The sequence below is a fragment of the Erithacus rubecula genome, assembly GCF_903797595.1.
Source record: "Erithacus rubecula genome assembly, chromosome: 10".
Taxonomy (NCBI): domain Eukaryota; kingdom Metazoa; phylum Chordata; class Aves; order Passeriformes; family Muscicapidae; genus Erithacus; species Erithacus rubecula.
The window spans coordinates 25,332,042-25,356,968 of record NC_136662.1 but is presented as its reverse complement, the minus strand read 5'-3'; the positions used below and the strand labels follow the sequence as shown (position 1 = coordinate 25,356,968).

Genomic DNA, 24,927 nt, shown 5'->3' with positions numbered 1-24,927 from the left:
TGGAGGGCAGCTGTGCTCTCCTCCCCACACAGGAGCTGTGGGGGAAGTTTTGGGGGAGGTTGCAGCTTGGTTGTGATGGCAGCTACAAACTGCTCTGCAAACACTGCATTTAAGGTTGGATAAAATTCCTGCTCTAGACTGTGGATATTGCACTAACATATAGGACCTTCTGGTGGTATTTTCACTGTGTTTTTTTTATAAGGGTGAGACTTGCTGGTGCAGGCTGACACTCACAGGCCAGGTTGTATTTATAACTTACTTGTACAACATGATCTCCTTTCTGAGAGGAATGAGGGATTTGTCTTTACAAACAAGCTCTGGGTCTGCTGGTAGACAAAACCAGCACTGAGAGATAAAAGAAACAATGGGATGGATTCCACTGATTGATGAGTGGAAAAAAGATATTTGCTTTTACAAACAAACTGCAGGTTTGCTGATAAATGGAATTGGATATTAAAAGATGAAAGAAGTAATGGGGGAAAAAAACATGAATTCTGTAAGAATTAAAAATGGAAAGGGAGGGTTATACATTAGAGGGGAACCTCAGGTATCAGGTGTTTGGGAAGTCTGTGCCTCTCAAGTACCTCAGCCCATGGGGAAACAGAGAGAGAAATGCAGATGGGAAATTGTGATAAAAAGGAGTCTGGGTCCTCCAAAAATTGGAGAAACCCCAGGGAATGCCCCATGGCCTCTCCCTTTATTCCAATAAAGTTACAGGACTCCTCTGTCTGCTTTTTGGACATAAACCTCTGGTGTTTGTGGATTAACTTTCCTGACACTTCTAACACTGAGACCTGCCAAGACTTTGGGATGATTTTGGACAAACTTTAACCCCCCATACCAACTCCTTTGTGCATGTGTGGCTCACTGCAGACCAAGGCATGTTCCCCAGTGGGATGAGGATCATCTCTGCCTGCTGCACCCCATGGCACCCCAGCTGCTGCTTCTGGGGGCTCCACAGCTGGACACGGCCCCTCTGTGGGTGCACAATTGTTGGAGACAGTGAGTCAGGGGTCTCTGAATTCTTCAGAGAGAAATCAGAGTGCAGGGAGTGAATTAAAGCCTGTTATTAATACTATTAATATTAAGTCACCCACACATAAGGTAGAAGTGTAAGTTTAAGTTTAAGTAAGTCAGTAAGTTTTAGTGTGAGCTCTAATGCTTTAAGTAAGTAAAAAGTTTAAATACCAAAGTAGGAGGGCGAGTTCTAGTGAAAGTTGAAAAACATTCTGATGCTTTTAGTGGAGGGTCCAGAAACATAGTTGTAGACAATGTTTAGACATAATAGAGCTATAGTAAGAATATTGCTTATAGTTTTTAGATGAAACAAGACAGGTTGTATGGGTAGTCTATACATAACCTGGAGTGCTAAGCAACTAAAATTCTAACAGGTTAAGGAGTGGTGGTCTGAGTTTGTGTCTTAGCTTATTAAAAAGATTCTATATAAGAATATGTATTAGAAAAGTTAGTGCTTTTTGCCATTGCTTTTCTACTTTTTTTTTTGCCATTGCTTTTCTACTTTTTCTGCCATTGCTTTTTTTGTTTTTGCTCACCATCAACTCCAACACCCAAGAAGAAGAAGACAGGAGCTGCTCCAGCAACATCAGCCCCACCAGGACCTCAGGGAGCAGCTTCTGCTTCTATTTAAGACTCCAAACTAAAACTTAGCATAATGTCTGTGACTGTGCCTTTTGAGACTGATGTGCTTCTGCAGTAAATACCTTTTAGCAACTATTAGCAGCTATGCTCATTTTAGAAGATAAGTCGAAGTTGGTGCCTAGAGCACCGGAGGTTCATTAACCTCACATTTGGTGCCCCATGTTTCATACCTTGCTTTTAACTCACTTTACTAAGAACTTAAATTACGGTCACAAAAAAATACTGATAAAAAATGAGGGTTTTAACTTCCTTTGACTTCGCAGGATGCCAAAGGCAGTGTGTGAGTGCCAGGTGGGGCTCTGGTGTCCCCGGGGCTCCGGTGCAGAGCAAAGGGGGAACAACCTCCACACCCCGAAATTTGGGCAGAGGCTGAGGGGGCGACCGCGGACCCTCCGTGCAGTCTGGGCTTTCCGTGCCGCATTTCTCGGCCTTCCCAGGAGATGGCAGGCCAGCCTTACAAATCCTGACATCCCGCGGATCCCGGCAGAGCCGGCGCCGGCACCGGGAACGGGACCGGGACTGAGAAAGGGAGCGGGACCGGCACCGGGGCTACTCAGAAATGCCCCAGCCGTGGCTCAGGGTGGCAGAGCCGTGTCCCCTGCCATCCCCTCGGCCCTGGTGGGGTCACCTCAGCCCCCGGGCGAGCCCCGGTGCCGCCAGCAGGGATGCGGCAGCGAGCGAACCGGTTACACGGCCCCGACGGGTTATTCCAGGGCTGCTGATTATTGATCCGGAATGGGAGGAGACAGGACCTGGGCTTGCAGGGCAAACACGAGTGTGAGAGTTGATTTCCTTCCTTGTGCTGCCCGGACCTTGCGGCACACCTTGCTCCACGCCTGGGAGCGGCAGCAGCTCGGAAAGGCAAGAGGCAGTGCAAGGGCAGGGAGGTGCAAGGTCACTGGAGAAGAAAAAAAACCCCACAAAAACGAAATCAAAACACAACAGAAAAACAACAACAAAAAATAAACAACAACCAAAAAAAAAACAAAACAAAACAAACAAACAAACAAAAAAACCCCACAACAAAACAAAACAAAACAAAAAGAAAAACAAAAAAAGAAAAAGAAAAACAGGGACCCCGCTAATTTTTGTAACCCAGCGAGAAGGTGGAATGGTGTTTCCCGTTTCACGGTTCTGTTTGCTATGCCCTCGGTGCAAAAGACCCACGAGGAACTGCAGAGAGCCTTGTCCCTTGCTTCAACCCCAATATTTTAAGGGTTGGCTCCGGGCGCTGCAGCAGACTGGGAACAGCCACCACACTGCGGGAGAAGCCAGAGGAGCAGGCTGGCACTGCCAGGAGCCCCAGGGCTGCCAGGCAAAGCACTGGGACTGCCTGGAAGGAGCTGGTGTGCTCCCCAGGCTCTGAAGGCTTTCCATCAGACCTGCACCTGGGGAACACCTCCCCGAGGGCACCGTTCACCCCAGAGATGCTTGCAAGCCCTCCCACACGGGATTCAGTCCTTCTCCAAATCCACGGGGCTTTGCTGGCTGTGGAAATCCTCCAGTCTGCAAGAATGAGTGTCTGTAATCAAATTTAGCAAAGGAGCAGGGCTCCAGAGAGGCTGTGGGATCGCTGTCCCCGGGGTACTTGCAGTATGCCTAGACACAGCTCTCATCTCAAAGCTGAAACCTACCCTGCTTGGATGAGAATCCCAAGGGATGTATGTGGTGTCTGTATCATTCCCAGCACCTGGGATTTCCATGCTGCCAGCCAAAACCTCCACTAGAGATAAACAGAATCCTCCAGCAAGAGCCATGGAGCAGATCCAGCCTCAAGAATGTTCCACTAGCAGCTTCTGCCTGTCGCAGGCTGAAGTGAGTTCAGGCAGATGTTCAGCTCTCTGCACCCAGGGATCTCTGCAGGTGCAGTCACAACAGACTGATCCCCTGACCTCTCCCAAAACCAGGAGGAAAAGCTTTCAAGAGCCCAGGGCTCGCTGGTGTCTTGCTTTCAGTGGGAGATCATCCCTTGATTCACTTGTCCAAGCACTGAGAGCTCTGTGAAATCCCACCCTGGGCCTGGCACGGGGAAACTGGCAGCACAGCTGTTCACACACCTCTCTCACGGCAGGATGGAGCACGGGGATTTCTCAGCTTGTGGTGCGATTCTCTGTGCCCAGACTGTCAGCTGAGCATCTGGGGGTCCTGGGAAGCCCACCCTGTTCTGAAAACATTTTTCAGACGTGGCTGGAGTGCTGTGGCTGGCACTGAACCCTCTTATAAACTCAAAGGAAGTTTCACCACATCGATCCAGGCTGAAAAATCAATGGCGCCGGATCTGTTCTGCGCGGGGAAGGATCAGCAGTCAGCGCTGCTCTTTGCACTGCAGTCATTTGGAACCCGGAGGGAAGCGGGCTCTGGCTGTGGGAACATGCAAGGGCTTTGGGACCTGTGGTTCTGCTGTTCAGGAGCGCCTCTGCACAGGGGAAAGGAGCCCTGCAGCACCCCTGGGTGTCCAGCAGAGGATGGAGCCCACATGGGAGTGCACTGTGCATGGTGGGGTAAGGGATGCACCAGCCTGGACTTGGGGTCAGATCTACGTGAGCTGCTCCCTGCACAGCTGGAAAGCAGCTGGGGGCTGCTCTCAGTGGGTGTCTTGGGGTGACTTTATGATGATAAGAGTATTCACAGCTCTTGGGACTTTGGTAAAGAAGGGCCCGGGGGTCTGGTTTCAAGAGCTGGTCCTTCTTTAAGCACAAGATGGAGATTTTCCACTTCCAGCTCGCTCGGTTCCCACCGTGTTGAGACGAAGATTTGCGTGCGGAGTTCCTCGGCGCCCGGAGGGACGCGGGTCCCGCTCCCAGCGCTGCCCGCCCTCCCCGAGTCACTCCGCAGGCACCGTGTCCCATTATCCCCGCTTGCCTTTCCCGCCTATTTGAATTTTGGCGGCGGGGCGCCAGCCCGGCCCCGCTCACCAGGCACTGGCTGTCAGCGCTGCCGCTCCGGGACCGGGACCGGTACCACCGGGAGGGGACGCAGAGCCGGTCCCGCCCGCTCCGGTGACGGTGCCGCTCAGGAGGGGGACGCGCAACTCGCTCCGGTGCCGGTACCGGTGCTGCCCGGGAGAGCACACACAGCCGGTCCCGCTCGCTCCGGTACCGGGGCCGCCCAGGAGGGGACGTGCAGCTCGCTCCGGTACCGGTGCCGGTGCCACCCGGGAGGGGACGCACAGCTCGCTCCGGTAACAGTGCCGCCCCGGAGGGCACACACAGCCGGTACCGGTCGCTCCGGTAACGGCATCGGTGTCGCCCGGGAGGGCACACACAGCCGCTGCCGCCCGGGAGGGGACACACAGCCGGTGCCGCTCGTTCCGGTGCCGGTACCAGCGGCCCCAGCCCCGCTCGCTCCGGTGCCGGTGCCGGTGCCCCGCGGGCACGCGCAGCCCGCCGCGCCCCGCTCGCTCCGCGCGGGCGCGTCCCCGCCCCGGGGCCGGGCGGGCGGGCTCGGCGGCGGCGGCAGGGCCGGGCCGGGCCGGGCGAGCTGCAGCGCTGCCCGGCCGCGGGGCCGCCATGCCCGCCAAGTCCAAGTACAACCTGGTGGACGACCGGCACGACCTGCGCATCCCGCTGCACAACGAGGACGCCTTCCAGCACGGCATCTGCTTCGAGGCCAAGGTGGGCGGCGGGCGCGGGGCAGCCCCGGGGGTCGCTGCACCCCGGGATGCCCGGGTTTACAGCTCGCTCTTTGGCGTAGCCGCGGGGGGTTGCTGCTTTTCCCCTTGGTGTTGCCTAGTCTCTCCTAAACTCAGCTGCGGAGTCGGGCGAGGCTTCCCACCTGTCCGGTAGGGATGCCCAGTGTGGTGGGATGGAGTGGGGTCACCCTCCTGCTTCACCCCAGCATCCCTCCCTGCCCCTGCATCCCTCCCTGCCTCTACATCCCTCCCTGCCCCCGCATCCCTGCCTGTCCCGCATCCCTCCAGAGCTCCCCGTGATGCTGCTGGGGGACGCTGCCCCCAAAAGCGGGGTCCATGTGCATCTTCCCGGCTGGGGGAGAGCAGAGGGCTCGGGCTGTGCTCTGTGGGCACAGAGTTGGGGTGGGGCTGGGGTCTGCGGGGTGCCCCGGACCGGACCCTGGTGCATGAAGTGTGCGCGGTCAGGGGCACGCACCCGAAATAAACGCTCGCTATTTCTCTACAAACCATCCTTGCTAGCGGATTTGGCGCGGAGTGCTCTTTTCTTTTTTATCTTTTCTTTTCCGCTGGGACTTTTCCTTCCCTCGCTCCACGTCGGCTGTGGCTTCCCGCAGGCTGGCAAAAGCCAAGCCACCGAGCGAGCCACGCTGGCCAGCAGGAAACTGGGAAAGGGCTGCCCAGGAGACTGGGAAAGGGGAAACACAACATTTGCTTCTCCCGGGGAGCACGGTTATCGTACCCACGGAAATACTCGAGCCAGGCTGGCTTAGGAGAAAAGCCCGGTGTAAAAGCGGGAAGGCAGGCGTCTGTCACACATTGTTGTGTTCGGAGAACATGTGCTGTCAGGGGAGGAAAATTTGGCATCTGACCGTGTGCGATGCCCCCGGGGCAAGGCTGCGGCTGGTCGGAGGGTGTCGGAGTGTTATTTTCCGCCTTTTCTCGGGGCCGGGAGGGTTCCTCTGCAGAGGCTATCACCTGCCCGGTGGCAGGCACTGTGTGTTTATGGGGCAAACTTAAACCTGCTTTGCAACTATTTCCTGGTAGGGCTGCTCAAGCTCAACTTTGCAGCCTTTTGCTGCTGGTCGGTGGGAGCCCATTGGTGTTGTAGTGGCAGCACCTGCTCAGCTCTCACCTGCTGCCGAGCACCTCACTGCCCATCCCCGTGTGTCTCTGCCATGCCAGCCTCGGGTGACCGGCCTGGGGAGTGGGGCAGGGGGTCAGGAACCTGCTGGTGGCTCATCTATGCTCCACGCTGCTGGCCTGGCTGCGTTGATCAGGGCTCACATCAGCCTTTGTTAGCTCCTCTTTCTCTTATTTGGTATCCGGTGGCACGCGCCAACGCCGAGCACGAGCCGCACAAAACCCAGCTCCCCTGCTCCTGGGCTTCTCCAGCAGCCCTCGGTGCCAGATACAGAATGCAGATGGCTGAGGCAATTACTCTATCCTTTTATTAGATTGCTGGAGATTAATTAAATGCTTACACTCCTTTACTTCCTCTTATCCCCAAGAATCCCAAGCGCTCACGCCCGCACGGCTCGTGTTGCAGCCGGGCACCCAGCGCGAGCCGCAAAAGTGTGGAACTGTGCTTCAGAGCAGAACTTTGGGGCAAGGTTAAACCAGGAAATCGCTGCTCTGGGGTGTCAGGACTCGAGTGGCTGTTTCCTCAGATCCTCCTGGGAAAGCTGGTGGTGCAGGCAGGGGGATCCCGGTGTTGCAGCTCAGCAGCTGGACCAGCGCTCTTGGCTGCAGCAGCCTGAGATTCCTGACGAGCCTGCTTGGGGCTCACTGCAGGGGGGTGCTGTGGGCCTGAGTCAGGGTGTGCTGATTTATGGGCTGGAGTTTTTAATTGTGTTCTTACACTCTGAGCTGCTGCTGGCTCCAAGTGGCGCGTGTGGTGGGTGCGGTGCGTGTTTGGTCCAGCAGCAGCGGCTGGCATCCGTGCTGCTGTCCCTCCTGGGTCTCTCCTGAAGGAGTCTTGGCATCCTGGGTGGCCACAGGCAGGCAGAATTTGAACCTTTGTCAAGCAGAGGGGGATGGACTTGATGCAAGCTCAGAGGCTTGTCCCCTCTGTGTGCTGGCACAGGGTCACCGAGTCAGAGCAAAGTGCCCCCTGAGGATTATGTTAATCCATTTTCTGGAGATAAATCCAAGAGATGGAAAATCCCACTCCATCTTCTTAGGAGCAGGAATGCACTTCACACTTTTGGGTCTGTTTTCATTGGCCAGTTGTCTTGGCACCAAACCCTGCTGTATCCCAGAGATGCCTTGGTCAGGCTGCAGGGAGTCAGAGGAGCTGGCTCCAGGGGGAGGCAGGACGTTGTTTTCTTCTGTCTTGCAGTCTGAACTGTTGAGTAAATTCAAAAGCCTGGCCTCTTTTGGGTTAGCTGAAAGTTGATGAAAGCTGAATTGGATGAAAGGACTGGGAGCTGCAGGGGAATGGACTGAAATTCCTACCTGTGCAGTGGTTTTGTGGTGAAATAAATGGGGATGTAGAGAGGAAACACACCTCCTCCACCTCCACGAGTAGGAGAGGGATGTGAGCTTACTCCTTATCTTCCCAAAGCCCTGGTACTGCAGGACAAAACCCAAGGGCCACCTTGTGCAACACCAGCAATTCTGCACATTCAGGAATGATGACTCAGGCTACTCCAACGCCTCCAGTGGGAGCAGCAGGCACAGGGAATGGAGTGGGGTGGTGGAGCCTGGCACTGGGAGGCCAGACCCTCGTCTGTGTGAGTCCTGGTTTGCTCAGGGAGGTGTTACTGTCCCTCTCCTGGGGCTGGGCTGGGGTTTCCTCCTGCCCCAGAGGTCTTGTGGTCCAGAGCAAGGTCCCACCTACCAAATGCCCATTGTCTGGGGACAGCTGTCCCTCCTTTGGGCCCATTAATCCCTCTGCAGTGCCTTGAGGTCTGTGGTTTCCAAGGAAGAGGCAGGTGGGTGTGAGGATGCTCCTTGCTGCTTCCCCTGTGCAGACAAGGGGAAAAGTGGCTGCTCAAGCACATCTCAGTCCTTGGTGCACCCAGTGCCTGTGGTCTGGGGCTGCTGGGCATCCCCTGTGCTGATTCCAGCCCTGCTTGCAGGTGGATGTGAGGCTGCAGGTTTGGGAGGGTTGCAGTTCTGTGCAGCAGGTGGGGTTTTTGTGTTTGCCTGGTGGGGTGGGTTTTTTTTTTTTTTTCCTTAAGTGGTCTTGGCAACCAGGCACTTTCTCTCATTTTTGTCAGTGCTTTTCTCTGCTTCTGTGCGTGGGAAACTGAGCTGAGCATCTGCTGCTGCCTATGTTTGGAGATGGGACACGGAGGAGACTTGAGTCTGATCCGTGCTGTCCCTTCCTCTGAACCTGCCCAGCCCACCTGCCTGCCACCCTCCAGGGGCTCCAGGCACTGCCAGCTGCTCCAGAGAGAAACCCTGTGCAGGAAAACCATGGTAGCCTCAGGTGAGCCCTGAGCAGGGAGCACCTGTGGGTTTCCACTCTGGTGTGTATTTTTATTTACACAGGAGCTGCAAATAACAGCTAACTGAGTTGCAGGCAGCCCTGGTGGAGGTGTTGAGTTCCCCTGCACTGCTTCAGGCTCCTTTTCCTGGAGGGCTGGGAGGCAGCAGGCAGGTTGTGTGGTGCTCTGCAGCACTCTGGCTGGCTGGCAGCAGTTGGCAGCTGAGTTTGGGGGCTGTTTGTGCTGGCAGCTCTGGTGTGCTCTGCTCAGCCCAGAGCGGAGCTGCAGCGTGCCTGAGCCCGGGATGGCTCCCTCCAGGCTATAAATAACCTTCCCCAGTCTACAAAGGTTCTCCTCTGAAACACTGGCATATTTCTGCCATGCTTGTTAAGTCAGCTCATAGCCTGCTTAGTGGGGATCTTAGCAAAGAAAACTCTGTCTGGCTGTGGCACAGCCGTGTGTGCCCGGTCCCAGGCGGGCAGGGCAGGTGCCAGGGGAGCAGCTGCAGGCTGGGATGCTCCCAGCCCTGCTTCCTGCAGCTCTCTGGGCTTGCACATCCCTGCTGTGGGTGCAGGGAGCCAGGCCCAGGGTGGGGAGGGAAGCACGGAGTGGGAAAACTGCATCCCTGCTGCTGGTCACCTGCAGCACAGGTGTGCCCCCTCTTTGGGGGAGCCCTGTTGGGGTTGGTGGCAGGGCACAGTGGGTGTGCTGCTCCTGGCTCTGCTCAGTGTCCTGCAGCCCCCAGAGCTCTGGGTTTCTGCACTTGAGCCCCAGGGCAGCTCCTGAGCAGGGCCAGTGCTGCTGAGAGCAGCAGGCACAGGCACTGGTGTCCTCCAGGACACAGCCTGCCTGCTGTGACTGTCCCTACTGTGGCTGTTCCTGCTGTGGCTGTCCCTGCAGTGGCTGTCCCTGCTGTGTCCATGCCCAGCTGGGTGGCTCTGGTGGCTCTGAAACCTGCCTGCCAGGGCTGGGTGTGCTGTCCTTGGGGTGCAGAGCCCTGCTCAGGGACAAGGGGCAAGGCTGAGGTGCCCAGCTCAGCTCAGCTCAGCACTCAGAGTAGAAGCCAGGGCCTTTTTCCATTCCAGTGGGCTGGCACTGTGAATTTTCCATCCCTGTTGGCCTCTGAGCCTGCACCACCAGTGTGTGAGTAAACTTCCCTCTTTCCACCCTGCATGGCAGGGAGTTCCTGAGGTGCAGGGCAGAGCCAGGACATGCCAGCCTGGAGAGCAGGAGCAGAGGGACAGCCAGAGTCCTGGGAGTGGATTTGTCCCTGCTTTCCCTGACAGCAGCAGCCTGGGGTGAACCCCTTATCAGGCAGCCTGCAGACAGGCTGGGTGTTCCCCTGGTGCTGGAGGAACAGAGCTTTCAGCCCTTTGTCCCTCACTTGGTGGCACAGCTATGTGTGGCAGGGTCAATGTCCCAGTACCTGGGGCAGCCCAACACCACCCTGGGCTCTCTAGGAATTTGGGGACCCTTGTGCCCACATATGGTGCCTCCATCCTGGCTGGTGCTACCTCTGGAACCCCTCCCTTGCCCAGACAGGGCTCTGCTGGCCCTGAGGATGGACTGGGGCTGGTGCCAGCATCTCCCCCCACTCTAGGAAGCAGCAGTGGTTCCTGTGGCAGGGTCCCTGGCTCAGGGTGGCTCTGGGAGCTGGAAATCAGCAGCCAGGCAGTGCAGGCTGCCCTGTGAGCTGGGGATGATTCAGCCCTGACCTTTGCACGCAGGCAGAGCAGCAGGAATGGCATCTCCTCCCCAGAAAGGCTTTGCCTGCCCACCTCTGCCCACCTCTGCCCACCACCCATCCCACCCACACCCCTGCCAAGGTGTCCCCCAGCAGTGATGCCATTGGCCTTCAGCTTTCCCAAAATACCTGCCACCTGCTGTCACTGAAAAGGCAGCTCCTCAAAGAAACTCCTTCCTGACAGAGCAGAAAACGAGCAGCATTCAACAGCCTGGAGGAAAAATGAGGAGCTGAGTGACTTGTGCAAACAGAGCTTTGGCAGAACATTCCCCTTTGTTTTCTGTTTAAAAAAAACCAATTTTTTTTTCCCCTTGGCATTTCCCAGAACTGGGCAGATCTTTTGTAAGCCATGGGTGTTGTGGTGTAGGCTGTGCTCAGGACAGAGAGGAGAGCTGTGTGCATGGGGAGGGGGCAGAGCAAGGTCCATTTGAGGAGCCTGGTGGGGGCTGCCATCCCAGGACAGGCCCCTGGATGGGTGGATGGATGGATGGAAGATGGATGGAAGATGGATGGATGGATGGATGGATGGATGGATGGATGGATGGATGGATGGATGGATGAGGGATGGATGGTGGATGGATGGATGGATGGATGGATGGATGGATGGATGGATGGATGGATGGATGGAAGATGGATGGTGGATGGATGGATGGATGGATGGATGGATGGATGGATGGATGGAAGATGGATGGATGGATGGATGGAAGATGGATGGATGGATGATGGATGATGGATGGATGGATGAGGGATGGATGGTGGATGGATGGATGGTGGATGGATGGATGGAAGATGGATGGATGGATGGAAGATGGATGGTGGATGGATGGTGGATGGATGGTGGATGGATGGATGGGTGATGGATGGTGGATGGATGGATGGGTGATAGATGGTGGATGGATGGATGAGTGGATGATGGATGGATGGATGGATGGATGGATGGATGGATGGATGGATGGATGGATGGAAGGCTGGATGGATGGATGATGGATGGATGGATGGATGGATGGATGGATGGATGGATGGATGGATGGATGGAGGGATGGATATATGGAAGGCTGGATCCCAGCACAGGGATGATGAGGAGCAGCAGGGCATAGGAAGGACTGAAAGCACCTTGCAGAAGAGCTGCTTTGTGCTGGCATCACAGCCTGGAGCAGCACTTGGCAGGGTCAGGGCTGCCTTTGTGGGACTGCACCAGGGACCCCCTTGGCTGCCCATTCCCCCAGCAGGTGGGTGGCCTTTCTTCCCCTAATTGGGCTGGGGAGGAGGAGGAGGCTGCCCAGAACAGCCCATGGGGATCTGTGACCCCTGATCCCACTTGGCTCTTGGGTGTGGGGACTCCATTTCTGTCCCACATCCCTAGGCAGGGTGGTGGGGCTGTGGATCTGGAGGTGATTATTTGGAACAGCCACATCCTGCTCATGAGCATGTGGTGGTTCACAGGGGCTTGGGGAGGGCGAGTCCTTTCACAGGTTTATTTCCTTTGTCGGCTCTTTTGCACAGCTTTATTTTCTTCCCTTTTGCCCTGGGCACCTTCCTTTCTCCTTCCTGCCTCTCTTGGCCCTGGGGTCAGCTGGCTGGCAGGGATGCTGCCAGGAGCCAGGACAAAAGCCCTGCAGGGACCAGGGCCACCACCATGTGCTGGCACCTCTCTGGGGGCACAGAAACCTGTGCCTGGGGTCTCTGAGCTCCTGCCCTGGCAGAGAGGGAGCCCAGGCTCAGGGTGGGTGAGTGGGAAGTATTGCACCCTGGAAGCTCAGGCTGCTTTGCCTGGTCTCTGCCTCACCTGCTTGCTCCCACACCTATTCCCACAATTCAGACTAGTGCTGTGAGTAGGAGAGTGGAGCAGGAGCAGCCCTGGCTGTGCTCATTGCCTGCACATCCCTGCTGAGTGTGGATGGCTTCTCAGACCATCCCCCAGCTGGCCTGGGGGCTTGTTCAGCTGAAGGGACAACCCCCAAATTCATTTTGGGGGGATGTTCACCACGCTGTGAAGGGTTACTCTTATGCAGCACAGTTGTCACGTGTGATTTCTGCCCTGAAGGCAAAAATAATCTGGAGAGACTTTGTCCATCTGCTGAGTGTGTGAAATGTGTAAAAAAAAAAAAGTGAAAATACCTGCCTCCAGAGTGGAGATGGGAGAGGGGGTTGTTTTTGAGCACAGTCATGGTGAGCAGTGAGTGCACCCTGGGGCTGGATGCTCTGGAACCCAGGCAGAGGAGAATCCTGCAGAGTCTGTGACCTGTGCCCTCAGTTTGGGTACCTGGGATGTGATCTGGAGCAGGACAGCACCAAGACAAGCCTGCTGCTGTTTCTGGGGAGGCTCCAGGGTGCAGTTGTGGCTGTGGGTTGTGGTGGCATGGCTGGAATTCCTGTGGCCTGGCAGCTGTGTCCTTCCTGCCCAGCTGGCACTGCCTGTGCTTGGGCTGAGCTCTGCACCTGCCCAGGCCAGGAAAGCACAGGGAAGGAAAGGGATCACCAGGCAGTGACCTCGTGCAGCTGGGAATAGCTGGAAGGACAGGGGCTTCCTCTGGCTGCTGAAATCTGTCCTTCTCCTCCTGTAGGATAAGAATCCTGCTTCCCCTGTGCTCCCTGGCAGGAAAGCCATGTGGGAAGGCTTGGAGGAAGTCCAGCAAGGATGTTTGCCTGGCAGAGCAGGATGGGGAAAGGCTCCTTCCTTAGGTGCTGCATGGGGACTGCAGCTTCAGGGCTCCAGCTGCTCTGCCCTCCTCCTCAGCTCCTGCTTTTCACTGATGGTTTCCAGCCCTTATCTCAGAGAAATGGCTGTCTGAGATGGCCTGTCACTGTGCAGGGATGTGACAGGGATCCTCCCAGGGCTGTGCTCTCAGCAGGGCAGCGAGGGGCTGTAATTCCCATTACATAAGGCACGGCACGTGGTGGCCACGCCAGCTGTTTGGGGGTTATTTTTATATCCTGCCTCTGCACATCTCCTCTCAGCACCCTGCTGGCCACTGGGCACCTGCTCTGTGTGTCCCCAGGCTGCAGCTGCGTGCCTGGGGATGGCTGTGGGGGGTCACAGGGAGCTGGAAACAGAACCAAGGGGCTCCCTGAGCTTCTGTCCCACACACACAGCCCTGCATCCCCTGCCCTGTGCCATCCCTCCTTGGAGATGCCAATCCCAGTCCTGCAGACCCCATCAGAACCCCTCTCAGCATCTTCTGCCTGAGCTGTGTGCAGACTCTGGGGCAGCCAGGTGGGTGCTGGTGCTGGGAGCAGCCAGCTGGGCTCCCATGGTGCCAGCAGAGGTGGTGGCCCTGGTGCAGGGCACGTAGCCCTGCAGGGTTTGGTGCCCACACTGTGCTGCCCAGGGTTACGTCAGCCCTGCTGTGAGATGAAGCGTGGGAGCACAGAGGGCCAGTCAATAGCTTTTCTCCCCACTACACGTTTTTAGTGCTCAGCATTGACTCTTCATGGCTTGTCTGTTTTCTGATCCTTCTTCAGAACCTGCCCTCTTGCATTTTATGTTTTAAAAAGCGTTTTGTTCCCCATCTCTCCGTGCTGGGTGGCAGTGGCGCTGCCTTTGGTCCCCTTTGAATAGCAAAGCAGCTCCTTTATTCTGCAGGCTCGGCCTGGAGGCTCAGCATTCCTGCAAAAGCAGCCACGGGCTTGGCAGGGCTGCAGTGAAATAATGGAGGGCCTGTCACAGGACAGGTTGGTCTGGCTATTTTAGGGATATTCCAATATCCAGGTCTGTAATAGATGACTCACTGCAGCCGAGGGGATATTTGCTTATACCTGTGTGCTTTGATCCTGGCCTAGATGAGTGAGTCCTGCTGGCCTGATGGCTGAAGTGATTTTGCTGCTAGAAAAAGGGTTTTTGGCAGCTTGCAGTGCTGTGGGGAGCGAGCAGCTTCATGGCTGGAGGCGGGCAGGGATTCAGGAGCAGCAGGAAAAGCGCTGCTCGTTGCCCAGAAGTGACCCTGGGCTCCATGTGTGGGTACCAGAGGCCGGGGTGGGGCCATGGGCTTTGCAGGGCTGCAGGAGCTGGGCTGAAATCCTTTCTTTCCTTGCAGTACATCGGGAGCCTGGATGTGCCACGGCCAAACAGCCGCGTGGAGATCGTCACGGCCATGCGGCGCATCCGGGTGAGTGGGGACCTGTCCTGGGGATTGGGGCCACCCTGCCCCTTCCCAGTGTGGGACCTGTCCTGGGGATTGGGGCCACCCTGCCCCTTCCCAGTGTGGGACCTGTCCTGGGGATTGGGGCCACCCTGCCCCTTCCCAGTGTGGGACCTGTCCTGGGGATTGGGGCCACCCTGCCCCTTCCCAGTGTGGGACCTGTCCTGGGGATTGGGGCCACCCTGCCCCTTCCCAGTGTGGGACCTGTCCTGGGGATTGGGGCCACCCTGCCCCTTCCCAGTGTGGGACCTGTCCTGGGGATTGGGGCCATCCTGCCCCTTCCCAGTGTGGGACCTGTCCTGGGGATTGGGGCCACCCTGCCCCTTCCCAGTGTGGGACCTGTCCTGGGGATTGGGGCCATCCTGCCCCTTCCCAGTGTGGGACCTGTCCTGGGGATTGGGGCCACCCTGCCCCTTCCCAGTGTGGGACCTGTCCTGGGGATTGGGGCCACCCTGCCCCTTCCCAGTGTGGGACCTGTCCTGGGGATTGGGGCCACCCTGCCCCTTCCCAGTGTGGGACCTGTCCTGGGGATTGGGGCTACCCTGCCCCTTCCCAGTGTGGGACCTGCTTCTCCTGGTTGTGGCCACCCTGCTCCTTGGGATTGTGGCCACCCTGCTCCTCCTGATTGTGGCTACTCTGCTCCTTCCCATTGTGGCCACCCTGCTCCTTCCCATTGTGGCCACCCTGCTCCTTCCCATTGTGGCCATCCTGCTCCTTCCCAGTGTGGCCATCCTGCTCCTTCCCATTATGGCCATCCTGCTCCTTCCCATTGTGGCCATCCTGCTCCTTCCCACTGTGGCCACCCTGCCCCTTCCCAGTGTAACCAACCTGCTCCTTCCCCTTCCCCATCCAAATCCCAGTGCCTGTGCCTCTCCTCCACCTGCACCTGCATTTTTGCCTTGCTCCAATCCTGTCCTCCAGCATTTTCACAATTCTGTGTGTCCCTGTCTGTGCCAGCTGGAGAGGCTCAGTGTGGCACAGTCCTGTTGGCAGCACAGAAGAGGCTACTAGTGCAAGAGTTTTAGGGTTTTTTGGTGCTTGTGAAGGAGTTTGAGCAGCATGGGAATCGGGGTGCTGCCTGGTTGAGGCAGCAGGTTGTTGCTAAATGGCAGTGTGCAGGTGGAAGTGCAGAGTAGCCAGCTCTGGGGCTGGCCAGCAGTGAGCTCGTTTAGCAGTGAGTAGGTCGGGGGTGTCAGCTGCTAATGAAGTCATCTGGCTTCCCAAAATACTTCTAGTCAGGATATGGGACACCCTTGCTGTACAATGCTTGGCCAACAGCCAGGAGAGGAGTTTTTCTGCTGCTCTGCTGCCCAGCCTGTGGCCAGCAAGGTGTGCAGAGGGGGCTGGGAGGGCAGCACACCCCATATGGGGGGCAAACCCCATGTGCACCCCATAGCTCACTGCCCCCAGGCTGAAAAGAGCAGGAGCTTGCAAGGGCTGGCCCTTGGGGTGTCCTGTGGCCGTGGGTGTCCTTGGGCCACAGCAGGGAGTGTCCCTGTCCTCCAGGGTGGCTCTGTCCTGGGAGCCTTGCAGGGATGTGGGGTGAGGGATGAGCTGTTCTGCTGCTCCCATGGGATCCCATGAGCAACAGAGGTCCTGCATTCTCCTGCTGTAATCCCATTTTCTCTTTCACCAGAGGAGGAGTCACATCCCAAGGTGAGGAGCACCACATTCAAAGGACACAGATTTCAAGGCTCTTCTGTTTCCAGTTTTCAATGTGTAAATATTTTGTGGGCTTTCCTCAAGAGTTTTCCCACCTCCTGTCCTGTCCTCCCTGTGGAGTTTGTGAGAGGGGCACAAGCTGGGAGGGCCTTTATGGCACTAGGTTTGCTCTCCTTGTGTCCAGAGTTTGGGATGGAACCACTGTCATATCACTTCACTGCCCTCCAAGATAAGACTTTTGTACCAATGCACTTCCAGCCCCAAAAATCACAGAGCTCCACCTCAGTGTGGAAGGACTGACACAACTCTGAGGCCTCAAAAAAATAAAAATTAAAAACACCAAAACATCCTTGTTGCCCAGGAATTCACCTTACAGAGCACAGCTACCCCTTTAATCCCAAATACTGGCATTATGAGGAAACCAGAGGCAGGAAAAAGTTTATTTAGGCTCAGAAAACTAGCAGTGGGAGATGGTGAGGTGCAAGTGGCAGAAGTTTTGTGTGAAGGGTGTGAGGCAGCTGATTTTCTTTCCTGCATGGGCTGGCCTTGCTGGGACACAACCCTCCCTGCACTGCACCTGGGTGTAAATCCCTGGCCCTGGAAGGACTGAATTGACCATGCTAAAGATGCTCTTGGAGAGCAATTTTGTGAGCATTTCCTCCAAATCCTGCCTCTCTCCTGCTGACTACTGATGGCCTATAAATAATAATTTATAATATAATATAATATAATATAATAATATAAATATACTATATAAAAATACAAATATATATATAAATAATATATTATATTTTATAATAATAATAAATACAATAGACCTCTTCCCAGGGCTTGTTTCCTGGGCAAGCACTGGGGCTTCAGTGAGTACAACTGGCTCCTGTCTCCTCCTCATCCCAAGCAGGGTGACCCAGCCCATGTTGCTTCATGCCCTGAATTGCTGCAGTAGGTTGGATTTCTCTCCTGGTTCTGTCTCCAGCAACCAAAAAATTTCAAAAATTAAAAAAAAAAAATATTAAAAATAAATTACAATGACAATTGTATATTTTTTGCAAGTGTAAATTCCTGCAAATGTTTTCCTCCCCATGCCCCTGGCATGTCTCCAGGGCAGCCAGCACTGCCTGGCTGGGGCTTGGTGCCTGATTCTGGAGAATTTGGAATCAGCCCTTTTGGATTGCTGAGTGCAGCTTTGATCCAGGATTTTTATTTTTTTTTGGAGCCAGAAATCCCATCTAGGCACTTCTTAAAAGCTGCCTCTGTGGAAGTCTTCTGCATTTCTGGGAAGTGTCCAGCTGGTTTTTGCAGGCTCAAAACAGGGAGGCATTCCAAGCACTAGAAAATCTTGCTCCTCTACACCTCCCACTCTGTCAGGTACATCTGATTTCGTGGGACTTGTGCTGCTTTGCATAGCTGAGCTCAAATTTAGCCAGTTGGCAAAACTGCTGAATTTCTACGAGCTTGTGTGAAGCAAGATTTTCCATCCTCTGCAGGGCACAGGTGCAGTTGGGCTGGTGTGAAAATTGGTGTGTTGTTGGTCTAGAGCTCCTGGTGTAACTCTGAGCTCCTTTAATTGGAATATTTCTCAGCTCTCCCTGCTCCTGCAGTGGTGGGTTTTTAGAAGCCATTTACAGCATTGCCTTGCCTTTTTTTTTTTTTTTTTTTTTTCTTCTTTTCTCTCCCTGTGCACAGAGCAGGATTTGGGTGCCTGGGACAGCCCTCCCCTGTCTGTCTGTCTGTCTGTCAGGACCAGCACAGTGAGAAGTGGCCAGGAGCTGCTCATGCTTTGGCCACCTGAGTCATGGCACTTGGTGCAATTATTGATGAGCTAATGGCTTGATGTGGTTACCAAATGAACAAGATTATGTAGTGTTGGATCTGGGAGGAGCTGAGAGCATGTCTGAAATAATTTCAGTTGCTCTGACAGGCACAATAAAGGGGTGAAGCCTTGAATTTCTCCTGGCATCACCAGTGCCATTAATGTCATAATAAAACACTGGCTAGTCTGGTACTGCTGCCAGCATGGATGGAATGGGATCTCATCCTGTGGTTGGTGTTTCATCAGTCCACTGCTTGAATTAGTCTTTTGTTCAGGACTGCCCAGGTGTCCAGGAGAGCTGCTCCAAGTCAGGATAAGCTTATTGCCTCTGAGCTCCCAGCAATGCCCTGTCCACGAGTTCTCAGCCAAACCTGGCCCAGCAGCGTGCCCAAAACAGGGTGGGGTGGCCAGGCTGGGGCAGGAAAGAGCAGGGATGGACAGCTGGATGTGCTGGAGCCAGAGAGGATGAAGGAAACCATGACCAGGAGGTTTGGGGAAGCTGCTGGGCCAGGAGGTGCCATGTGTACTGTGCCCTGTGGCTCAGCACTCCTGCTCTGGGCCAGTGTCCTTGGCCTATTTTTTTTTTTTTAACTTTTTCCCTTTTTTTTTGCCCAGAAAGGAAAGATTTGTTGCACACTCTGCCTCCCAGGTATGAATAGATTTAGCCTGGCTGTCAGGCAAGGAGTCAGCAGCCTGTTCTGGGAGATTTGGGGTGGGGTTGACACTGGTGGTTGCTGTTTGTGGGGGTTTGTAGAGTTCCTGAAGCAGGCAGCATCCTTTGATAGCCCTTCTGCAGGGTGACAGAGCTTCCTTTGGTGGTGGCCTGAGTCTCAGACCTCTGCTGAAGGTGTTGTCACTGTGGGAAAAGGCTGTGGCCAGTGTCCCACACCCAGCTCAGTGCACAGCAGCCCCACCATCTCACCAAGAGGGGACAGGCTCTTCTGCTGCTGGGAGATTGCAGGTGAAGATAGCTGCCTGCACTTCCTTTTGCATTTTAGGGTGAATTTCTGGCTCTGATTAACAAGCTCCTGGCTGTCTGGGAGGCTGTTGATGAGGAGGAACAGGTTTGAGAGAGGTGTGCTGAGGTTTGGCTGGTTTCAGGCTCTCAGGGAGATATAACCCAGGAAAAGGACACCAAGGGGTTAAAAAAGCTGATAAGCAGGGGTCCAGCAATATTTAGCATCCATTTTATGGGTGAGAACCTAAGGCACAGAGAGGCTGTGAATTGTCAGACTCCTTCCACATCCCTGTGCAGGGAACTGGGCTGAATTCAAGTCAGACCAAACTGAAATCAGCTTTGAATGCCACTCCTGTGTCTGATCCTTTCTGCTCTTGTGCTTCCCTGCTGGTCCTCAAAGGCCAGAGACCCTTTAATTTAATCTGTTGTGGTGTTCTCTGCAGCATCACCTCAGCACAGAGACAAAAGCCTGGGGCTGCAGCCTTCCAAAAGAAATGCCACGTGCCCCAGATTCTTCCCTGCTAAAATTAATTCTTGGTGGTTTTGGCTCAGTGCAGCAGGAAGGGATGCTGAGCCCTGGGGAGGCACAGAGCCTGCAGCAGGGGGAGAGATTTGGGGTGTCCAGCAGGGGGAGAGGGATTTGGGGTGTCCAGAAGGGGGAAGGAGATTTAGGGTGTGCAGTAAGGGCAGAGGGATTTGGGGTGCTCAGAAAGGGGAGACGGATTTGGGAGTGCAGTAAGGGCAGAGGGATTTGGGGTGTCCAGAAAGAGGAGAGGGATTTGGGGTGCTCAGAAAGGGCAGAGGGATTTGGGGTGTCCAGAAAGGGGAGAAGGACTTGGGGTGCTCAGAAAGGGGAGAGGGATTTGGGGTGTGCAGCAAGGGGAGAGAGATTTGGGGTGTCCAGAAAGAGGAGAGGGATTTGGGGGTTCCAGAAAGGGGAGAGGGATTTGAGATGTGCAGTAAGGGCAGAGGAATTTGGGGTGTCCAGAAAAGAGAAGAGGGATTTGGGGTGTCCAGCAAGGAGAGATGGATTTGGGGTGCTCAGAAAGGAAAGAGAGATTTGGGGTGTCCATCAAGGACAGAGAGATTCTTAATCTGTGGCTTGTTATCAGCAGTGGGAGTGTAACCTGACAGGGAAAACTCCCCACCAAAGCAGTTCCCAGTCGTGGAACTGCTGCTGTGTTCCAGCAGAAGCTGCAGGAGCCAGCCTGAGGTGTGCATTTGCCACAGGAAACTTCAGCAGAGATGGTTAAATTTCAGCAGAATCCTTTGGCAGGAAGCAGCCTGACCTGTGCTGTTTCAGTGTTGTTGTTGGATTGCAGCAGTGATATGATCTGAGAGAGCCACCTCTTTCTTTTCCTCTCCAAGGCCTCCAGTTTTGTTTTAGCATTTTGCTCCAGTGACATTTTCTTAACTCCCTCTTAACATGATGGATGGGACTGGTCTGGACTCCTTCAAACATTCCCTGATCTTTGGCAGCTTGGGGGATGTGTGTGTATCTCCAGCACAAAGAGCACATCTGTGCTGACCTCTGCTTACATGCTAAGGAATCCACTTTATCTGAAAGGAGCAGAGAAATCCAGAATTGCCCAAAGCTGTGGATGAGTGTGGCTTTTTGTGAAAAAAAGCCTGTCCTGCTGTGGTTTGAGTGGATCCAACTCCCACCAGTTGATTTTGTGCATCAAAATCAGAGCCTTTGATGTGAGGAGGCTCTTCCCAAATCCCAGGTTTGGGCTGTGGACAAGTGCCCACTGAGCCTGCTCTGTGGAAAAGCCAAATTATCCACAGAGTTTGTTTTGACCTCTGGGATGTGGGAGGCTGGGGAAGCTGCCTGGTGTTCTTGGTGGTGTTTTCTGTTTTCTGTTTCTCCTTTGCAGTGTGTGATAAAGCAGAAGCTCTGCAGGGATGGGTTGTATTGGTAGTGATTTTGGGGGTTTGAGGTAATGTCACCTTCCTATTTTGCTGCATGTGTCCCCACAGTGTCCTTTGGACTGGGGTGACACCTTGCAGTGCCTCCAGGGTCTTTTTAGGATACATTTCTGCATCTTGGCAGATGCAGCTTCTGTTCCTTTTTTCCTGTGAGAGGCTGCTTGGCCAATGCCATATAAAATCATCCTGAAATGAGTAGATGCCAGATTCCTGCACACTTGGCCTGGATAGCAAATACTCTTTTTTTTTTTTTTTTTTCTTTCCCCCAGCCCTGCATAGAAATGAGCATTGCTGTGCTCTCCTGGCTGGGGTTTCCTGGAAGCACAGTGGCATTCTGTCCTCTGTCTCTCATTGCTTCATCTGGGGCTCTGCTGCTGAGGTGCATTTCAACCCTTCTTTTCTAACTCCACCTCAAATCTTGGTACTTTTATTACTTGGAATTTTTTTCCTATAAGTCTGTCTAAATCTCTCTAAAGGACATTATTCTTGTTGCCTTTAACACGTAGAATTTAGTGAATGGGTTTTAATACCTGCATTAGTTATGGTTGAAATAGGAACTGTGAAGCAAGAGTGATATGAATAATCACCTCTTTTCTCCACTGCAACCCAGAAACATTGCTGAGCACTGCCAGCATCTAAAGAGCCCCACAGGGCTGGCTTGTTTCTGATGCACCAAGCGTTTAATGCTGCTGCTCATTCATTCTTTATTAATTGTCTGAATTTCATCATCGCTGATTTAGTTACAGAATTGCCTTCCTTGGCGTGGCACTGCTGCCTATTCTCATTTGCCTTCCCAACTGGTCTTACTCAAGCTTTTTATGCAACAGTGGGAGAGCAGTAAAAAAAAAAAAAAAAAAAAAACCGAAATAAATCCTGTATTTCACAACTTGGGGCATAAATTTCAGTGTGATTTGGCTGGCTTTGCTGAGCTGACACCTTCCTGAAGTGCTGTGTGGGGATCTTCTGAGGGTGCCCTTGCTTTGTCACCTGCCCTCAGGGTAGGTTTGGGGTGGCTTTGTGCTCCTCTGCAGTGTCAGCCCTGCCTTTGACCCATCCATGTGGGCAGGGGTTTACCTCAGCTGCCTTGAAAAAGCTAATTTTGAACGCAGGAATTTTGTTTTCCTTCTGAGGTGGAGGCTGGACATTGCTCAGTGCTGGGGTCCCCCGAGGCAGAGAGGGGCAGGAGCTGATCAGGGATTATTGTAAAGGGCTGAGCTGCTGCAGTGCTGCTGTTTAAGCCCAGCTGGGTCCAGCAGTGAGCTCAAACCCACTCTGGGCTGGAAGAGCAGAGGCATTTCCAGCTCTGGTAGCTCCTTACCTTCTTCAAAAAGTGCTTGCACCAAACACCTCTGCTGCCCCTGCCTGCACAGGTCAAACCAACATGGCTAATTAAAATACCACAAATTCAGGGCAGATGTGGGCTTCCCAAGGAATGCTCCTCTGCCTATTCTAGCAGCAGGTGGTGGATGTGGGCACGTGCACAGCTCTCTCTCTGTGCTCTGCTGTCAGGAGCAGGGTGGGAGCAGATGGACAGAGCCCGCCCTTGTTTTCCTGGGCTGCAGGAAGCAGCTCCCAGCCCCTGTTATTGTGATAACCAGTTTGACCAGTATCCCACACACCAGTTCATTCACACCCCAGCAGGGATGGCAGCATGTGGAGGCAGGGGGCAGCTTGCCATGTGCTGTGCTGTTATCCCTCCCTTGGCTTGCTGGAAGGAAAGTGGGTTTTTTGGGAGGTGTTTTGGGGGATAGAGGGTCTGCACTGACCTGCCTGAGAGCTGCTGCCTTCCCAGCTCCCACTTGGAGCTGCCACTGGGTCTTGCAGGCTGGAGGAGAAATGGTATGGCTGGGCTGGATAGAAAGCCCCAGCTTTCTGTCCTGAGCTTGGTGTTGGTCAAGTGACAAGTTGAGCAGTGACAGTGGCACTGGGACCCTGGTGGCCTTGGTGCAACTGAGGGATGTGCTCCTGCATCCCTCATGGCACAGTGATGATGCTGCTGCTGCTGCTGGGCCTCTTCTGAACCTCTGATTGAAAAGTGGTTTTTTTTTAAACACACTGAGAGGTATGGAATGCCTGAGGGTTTCTTGGTAAGGGAGGTAAATCATCTTGCAAATGGAAGTCTTCAAAAGAAAGGCTTGGCATGAGTTGCTGCCTGTTCTCAGTTTAACCCTGTGACTGGTATTGATTTAATTCTTCCCAGTTCTGATTTCTCTGAGCTTCCTGTGAGGCTGCCTCTCCTGCAGATGGCTGGTGAGTGTGTCCCAGTTTGCCACCTCAACTTGTGAAACTCGGAGGCAGCGAGGGGAGGCTGGAGGAAGCGGATGGAGGAGGAAATAGCAACCCGAGCAGAAGGCATTTATTGTGAAGTATTGGATGTTATTGGAAAACATATTTTGTGTGATGGATGGGTATGCTGCAATCCTGGGGTGGTTTTGAAGCAGCAACCTTAACTTTGCTCTGCTGCTCTCACCACATGGGTATTTTTAGCCTGATTCCCATTTATACCCATCAGTATAAATGGGAATAAACAACCATCACAGACGGGTACCGAAATTAAACCTGAAGTTGGATGGGAAAATAGGCACTGACCTTGTCAGTGCAAACCAAAATCATATCTATTTCAGACAAACACACGTACCTCAGAGCTGCATTTCCCATATGTGCAAATGCAAACTCCAAGGAGCTGTGGCAGAGTTTTAAAAAGCATCATTAAGCTCAAGAACAAGAATGCAGTACTTCATTATTCCTCCTCTCTTCCAAATTGCTGTGGCCTTAAATTGAGGTCCAGCTTGTGCCAAAAACCACCAGCAATGGGGTGTAGGCAGGAGGGCAGGGGAAGTTGAATCCTGAGGAGTAGTTTAAACCCCAACTGCCAGGATAGCAGAGGTGTCATTTTCTAATAAATTTTCTGCTCTCATCAAGAGCAGGTTTCCAGCATGTTTGGCCATGCCATGGTGGCAGTCTGAGGATGGAACTGAAGTGGGAACCTTCATCCTGGCCTCAGATATCTCCATGTTTCTGTGCCCCACTATGGGACCCATCCCTGCTGCAAGTGTGAGTGCCATGGGCACAGCTGTGGTGGCAGGAGCAGAGACTCCAAACAAAGTGACCACACTGAGAAGATCCCCACATTTCCCTCCTTTTCTCATCTTTTTGTCTCCCAGCTGCTGGAGGGAGCAGGGAGGTGCTGCTGGCATCCATCCCATGGCAGGTGTGCAGCATGGGCATGGCCAGATTGAGAGGTGCACAGAGGAACTGGGGGGCAATGGGATCCCACACACAAGGGTAGGATCAGACACAGCACTTGGGTAGGATGGCTAAAGCAGAGTTTTAACAACAGGTTTCAGTCCATTTATTGCTGATCTCATCTGTAGGCTAAGCAGGAATTTCAGTGTGCTCCCCTCCAGCAAGCCTGAGTCCCCTGAGTGCAGCCCAGAGGAGAGGACTGTCAGATACACTCTGAAGCTGTTCAGAAATGCCTTTTGGATGAAGTTGTGTGCCCTCCTGGGACGTGCCCTACTTCCCAGCCACATCATCCCCTGACACCTGCAGCTGCCCTGGCAGGGCTGTTGTGTTTTGGGAGCAGCAGCAGGGATGGATAGATGGATGATGGATGGATGGATGGATGGATGGATGGATGGATGGATGGATGGATGGATGGATGGATGGATGGATGGACGGATGCTCCATGCCTGGGGAACCCTGGCAGGACTGTGGCTCTCTGCTGCCCTGCTCCCTGCCTGGACACCACACAGTGCCACAGCTCACGTGGTTGTGGACTCTTCTGCTCTGCAAGGCTGCTTCTGGCCAGCTTGTACCTGTCTGCTACTTCTTAGATGCAAAGCCATATTTAAAGCCATTCCCTTCTCTCCAGTGCTCTTTTCTTTCAGGCTGAAAGGCACACTGCTCCAGTTACCCAGAAGGAAAAAGGAAGGCATGAGTGGTGTGGCTGCAGTCTGCT

The 24,927-nt window shown here is 54.2% G+C and overlaps 1 protein-coding gene across 6 annotated transcripts in view; it reads left to right on the top strand.

Moving 5' to 3' along the window:
* Positions 1-5,052: 5,052 nt before the first annotated feature.
* NOS1AP (nitric oxide synthase 1 adaptor protein) overlaps positions 5,053-24,927 on the top strand; it is a 77,955-nt gene continuing 58,080 nt past the window's right edge. For 2 of the 6 annotated variants that reach the window (XR_013775322.1, XM_079314161.1), the window contains exons 1-2: positions 5,060-5,273; positions 14,500-14,571. Coding sequence is in view for 5 of the 6 variants with exons in the window: in XM_079314161.1 (XP_079170287.1) it covers positions 5,169-5,273; positions 14,500-14,571 (177 nt within the window). In the remaining variant the exon portion in view is untranslated. Of the gene's footprint in view, positions 5,274-14,499; positions 14,572-24,927 lie in introns of all 6 variants that reach the window. The other 4 variants (XM_079314159.1, XM_079314158.1, XM_079314160.1 and 1 more) reach the window with 4 other exon arrangements.